The sequence below is a fragment of the Hipposideros armiger genome, unplaced genomic scaffold, assembly GCF_001890085.2.
Source record: "Hipposideros armiger isolate ML-2016 unplaced genomic scaffold, ASM189008v1 scaffold_140, whole genome shotgun sequence".
In the NCBI taxonomy this organism is placed as follows: domain Eukaryota; kingdom Metazoa; phylum Chordata; class Mammalia; order Chiroptera; family Hipposideridae; genus Hipposideros; species Hipposideros armiger.
The window spans coordinates 2361292-2366984 of NW_017731490.1; the positions used below are offsets into that span (position 1 = coordinate 2361292).

The following is a 5693-nucleotide window of genomic DNA, read 5'->3' on the forward strand; positions in this document are numbered from 1 at the left end:
TAGACACTTATTATTAAGCCATTATTAATTAATTAAATCCTTATAACAGCCCTATGATGTAGTTGTTATATTCATTTTAGAGCTGAGGGACTAAGCCCCTGTGGCAGTGGGTTGCCATGGGCTGAGCTGAGCCCCTGTGGCAGTGGGTTGCCATGGGCTACCATATGTAGCCAGCAGCCAGCGTGAGCGGCCAGCAGCCGCAGTGAGCGGCCGTCCGGAAGCTGGCGACTGACCTGCCTCGCCCGGGAAGAGCGCAAAGATGGTGCCAACTAGGGCCAGTGAAGCAACGTCCTCCATAACTAGGTTGAAGAACAAAACAACAACAACTTGTCTGTTCCCCTTCCCCCAATTCCCCAATAAAAATCTTTAAAAAAAAAAAATAAATAAAAGACAGCGAGCTCTGAGCAACAGAGCCGCCAGTTCAATTTCCAGATGGGCTAGTGATGCTGCACCCGAGCTGAGCTGCCAACAGGTGGCAGGATGGCTCAGCTGGTGAGAGCACGTGCTCCTAACCACAAGACTGCCTGTTCGATGGTGAGCTATGCCCGCCCGCAACTAAGACTGAACTTGGCACCTTGAACTGCGCTGCCACCCTGATGGCTCAGTGGATAGAGCGTGCTCTTAACAACAAGGCTGCTGGTTCAACTCCTGCATGGGATGGTGGCTACACCCACCTGCAACTAAGATTGAACACAGCACCTTGAGCTTAGAGGCCACGAGCTGCTGATGGGCGGCCAGATGGCAACTGGTGCCCTCCACAGCTAAGATTGAAGAACAACAACTTGGCTGGTCCCCTTCCCCAATTCCCCAACACTGTTCCCCTGCCCCAATTCCCCAATTAAAAAAAAAAAAAGTTCAACAAAGGGTCATGTACATTTTTTCTTAACAAAACTTTGCTCATCAAGTACCCGTTCCATGAGCAATACTGTTTAAAATAGAATGTCCGACTAAAATAGTTTAAAACCGGTTTCATGTAGTTATAGGACTTCTAAAGCTTAATAAAAATAATAGCTAATACTGATTCTTCCTGTGTTTCAGAGTATGGTAATTGCTTAAACTACTTTATTTCATTTAAATTTTTAGCACTTCTAACATGGGTATTATTTATCATCCCCATTTTATAGTTGAGGAAACTAAGGGTTAGAGAGATTAAGGACTTGCCCAAAGCCACCCCACCTTTTAGATGGTAGAGTTAATTTCTAAACACATCTTTCTGATTTTGGAGCTCTTACTTTAAAGCACCAAGTTTTTATAAAATAAACTTTATTTTTGAGAGTAGATTTAGGTTCACAGCAAAATTTAGTGGAAGGTGCAAAGATGTCCCATATACCCTGTGTCCCTGTCATGCACAGCCTCCCCTCTTATCAACACCCCACACCAGAGTGGGACGTTAGTTATAAGCAATGAACCTACATTAGCACATTATGACCACCCCGGAGTCTATAGTTTACATTCTAGAGCGCTGGGTGTTGTACACCCTCTTGGTTTTGACAAATGTATAATAACACACATGCACCATTACAGTATCATACAGAATAGTTTCACTGCCCTCAAAATCCTCTGTGCTCTGCCCATTTATTTCTCCCTGTCCCCAACCCTGGCAATGACAGATCATTTATTGTGTTCATGGTTGTACCTTTTCCAGAATGCCACATGTAAAACCTTGGATTGCGAGTAACTTAGTTTGTGAGTGTTATGTAAGACAAGCAAACTTTTTTTTTAAGATTTTATTGGGGAATCGGGGAAGGGGAACAGACAAGTTGCTGTCCTTTTGTTCTTCAGTCTAGTTGTGGAGGACGTTGCTTCNGAAGGGGAACAGACAAGTTGCTGTCCTTTTGTTCTTCAGTCTAGTTGTGGAGGACGTCGCTTCACTGGCCCATGTTGGTATCATCATTGCGCTCTAACCGGGTGAGGCAGGTCAGTCGCCAGCCTCTGGACGGCCGCTCATGGTGGCTCTTGACAGCTCACATCGACTGCCGGCAGCTCACACTGGCTGCCAGCCACACACGGTGGCCCATGGCAACCCACTGCCACCGGGGCTGCAGCCTACGCCATTGCCGGCGACTCAACGGCAGCCCAGCTCCAGGTCGAGCTGTTGTTCACCATCTTAGCTGTAGAGGGCAGTGTCACTGGCCCTCATGTGGGATCCGAACTGGGGCCCTGATGCGCTCAGAACCGGCGTCCCAAGCCAGCTCTTAACCAACGCGCCACTTTGCTGGCCCATTCATTCAACATTTCTTGAAACATATCTCTGTTGGTGCATGCAGGGCTAGTTCATCCTTTTTTTTTTATAAAGCTGAGCCATCCTGCCCCCCATTGGCAGCTCAGCTCGGGCCAGGAATCGAATCAGCAACCCTGTTACTCAGATCTCGCACTCTTGAGCAAGCTCTTAACCAACTGAGCCACTCGGGCCAGCCCTGGTTTATCCATTTTTAACTGCTATTTGGTGTTTCATTATATGAATAAGCTCTAGTTGATCCACTGTGCTTTGTCTCTATTAAAAAACAGTGCTTAAAAAAAATGAATTAAAAAAAATGAATATTCTTGTCTGCTGTTTCACTAGCCACATTTGTGAGTTTCTCTTCAATGTATACCTAAAACTGGAATTGCAGAGTTGTAGCTGTTTGTGTGTTTTTCAGCTTTACTAAGTATTATCATCACTCTCTGAAGTAGCTGTACTAATTTATATGCTCACCAGCAAGGTTTTACAATTATTATTTCTCCAACATCCTTGCCGACACTTGTCAGCTTTATTAGTTTTTCCAATCTTCTAGATGTGGAGAAGTTGATCTCATTTTTCTTTTGTGTTTCCTTGATTATTAGTGAGGTTAAGGGATATTGGGATAAGAGAGATTGTGGTTTTCTTTTTGTTTGATATGTGTGTCTGGCTGGCCTCATGGAATGAGTTATGAAGTGTTCCCTTCTGTTTTTTGGAAGAGTGTGTGAAGGATGGTGTCAGTTTTTCTGTAAACATTTGGTAGCATTCATCTGTGGTGGCTTCTTGTCCTGGGCTTTTCTTTATCAGAAGTTCATTACTAATTTATTCTCTAGATTTTCTATTTCTTCTTGAATCAGTTTCAGTAACTTGTGTTTTTCTAGGGATTAGTCCATTTCATCTAAGTTATCTAACTTGTTGTCATACAACTTTCCATAATAGTCCTTTATAACCCTTTTTATTTCTGTAGGGTCTGTGGTAATGCACCTCCTTTTATTCCTGATTTTAGTAGTCTCTTTTTTTCTTGGTTATTGTAGATGAAGGTTGTCAATTTTGTTAGTCTTTTCAAAGAACCAGTGTACAGTTTTGTTAATTTTCTCTGTGAGTGTTGGGGTATGCCTTTGGTACTCAGCCAGGCAGTTTACAACTCTGCCTTACATTTTTCTGCTTCTTGTTTGTGCAGTGTCAAGGTCAACAAGAGGTGAGAGCTTAGGGCGTTCTCAGTAAGGCCTTTCCTGAGTATGTGCGTATCTCTGTGCATGTGTGGTGCTTTTCAGAGCCCCTGTGGACATGACATTTCCCAGTTTTTTAAAAAGGATTTTTGGTTAGTCTGTTGTTTGCCTGACTGTTACTCATCCCTTAAGGCACTGTAAAGGTAAAACATTGGCTTTTTTTGTTTGTTTTTGACAAACACCTTTGGCCCTCTCCCTCCTCTGAGGTTTTTTGCTCTGGGCAAACTCTGAACTTGCCTTGTGTGTGGGTCTTGCCAGGAACCCATCAGATAGGTCAGTTAATTACAGTTCCTTAAGAAGGAGACTTTGAAAGAGCTCCAGCTTTACTCTTTCCTCTCTGGGGACTGTCAAGCTGCTCTGGGAATTCAAGTTTACTTTTCTAGGCTACTGTGCAGCTGGAGAGCATGGGATAGGACTAGGGCAAGTTAAAACACCACAGAGCTCACTAGTCTTACCAAGATCCAACCGTTTTTCTTCAATAAGTGCTCCCCAAGTTGCTGTAAGCCTTTGGGTAATTTCTAGAGTTCTGAAATAGGTGAGTCTGAGAGTTTTTGCCAGTGTCTTCATTGCCTTTATGGGGACAAATATCAATGCTTCCCATTTATATTTCTTATTTGATGAAATGTCTATTCAGATCTTGTGCCCATTTTTTAATTGGGTTGTTTGTTTTACCACTGAGTTGTAAGTAAGAGTTCCTTATATATTCTTAATACAAGTTCTTTATCAGATACATTATTTGCAAATCTTTCTCCCAGTCTGTAACTTGTATTTTCATGTTATTAATGGTGTCTTTTGAAGAAGAAAAGTTTACAGTTTTGATGAAGTCCAACTTACCAATTTTTCTTTTATGCATAGGGTCACTAAGATTTTCTCCTATTTTTCTAAGATTTCATTTATAGTTTTAGCGCTCATATTTAGGTCTGTGATCCATTTTGAGTTATTTTTGTATATGGTATGAATTATATGTCTTTTGCATATGGATGTTTAATCGTACCATCATTATTTGCTGAAGAGGCTACCCTTTCCCCACTGAATTAATTGCCTTGGCATTTTTGTAGACAATCAATTCAGCAGAATATAAAGACTTATTTCTGGACCTTGTATTCTATTCCATTGATCTATATGTCCTTATGCAGTGTCAACACTGTATTGAATACTGTAGCTTTATAGTAACCTCGAAATTTGAAATGCATACCCTCTTGTTCTTTTCAAATTCTTTTGGCCACATAGGGTTCCTTTTATTTCCATTTGAATTTTAGGATTAGCTTGTAAATTTGCAAAAAGGCTTGCTGAGAGTTTGATAGGCATTGCATTGAATTTATAAATCAATTTGGGGAGAATTGCTAGCAAAACATTATTGAGTATTCTAATCCATGAATGTGGAATGGGCTATCTTATCTCACCATTTATTTAGGTCTGGAATTTCTCTCAGTATATTTAGTAGTCTTCAGTATATAGATCTTGTTTCTTGAATTTATTCCTAAATATTTTGTTTTTTTGATGTTGTGAATGAAATTATTTTAATTTTATTTTCAGCTTGTTTGATGCTAGTGTAAAGAAATATAATGGATTTCATATTCTTTCGCCTTGTCTAACTTCTTTATTAGTTCTAGTAGGTTTTTATTGTAGATTCTTTAGGATTGTAGCCATTTTTCTACTTTTTTTGGGGTATAGGATTTGCTGACCTGTTTACTTTGCCATATGCGGAAGTCCCACACCTTTACTTATTTTAAAGAACATATTAGTCTTGCTGTTCATCACTCTTCTATTTGTTATTGTTTGTGGGTTCCTTTTTTAAGTCTATGTGAATTACTTTCCTCAGAATGCAATGATCTATAACTGCTTTATGTAATTATATAAATAAGATATTATAATTTGGTCTTTTTGTTTTTTTAGGTTCCTCCCAACAAAATAGACTATGAGTATAGTGAACTGATATTGTACCAGAATCAAGTGATGAGAGAAGCAGATCAATTTCAGGAATCTTTGGAGCATATAGAAACATATGAGAAACAAATATGTGATAAACTTTTGGTAGAAGAAATTAAAGGTAAGTTGACCTGCTTTATCTTTTTTAATGGCCTCAATTAAAGAAGAAGAAAAAACTATATATTTCATTCTGTCTTAACACTTAAACAAGACTTGCTATGTATTAGGCAATGTTCTAGACACTTATTATTAAGCCATTATTAATTAATTAAATCCTTATAACAGCCCTATGATGTAGTTGTTATATTCATTTTAGA

At 39.8% G+C, this 5693-nt stretch overlaps 1 protein-coding gene across 8 annotated transcripts in view; it reads left to right on the top strand.

The window, feature by feature from the left end:
- Window positions 1-5693, top strand: part of NAA16 (N-alpha-acetyltransferase 16, NatA auxiliary subunit) — a 75255-nt gene that overhangs the window by 16818 nt on the left and 52744 nt on the right. For all 8 annotated transcript variants that reach the window (XM_019650375.1, XM_019650378.1, XM_019650374.1 and 5 more), the window contains one exon: window positions 5344-5497. In XM_019650375.1, coding sequence (XP_019505920.1) covers window positions 5344-5497 — 154 coding nt within the window. The remainder of the gene's footprint in view (window positions 1-5343; window positions 5498-5693) is intronic.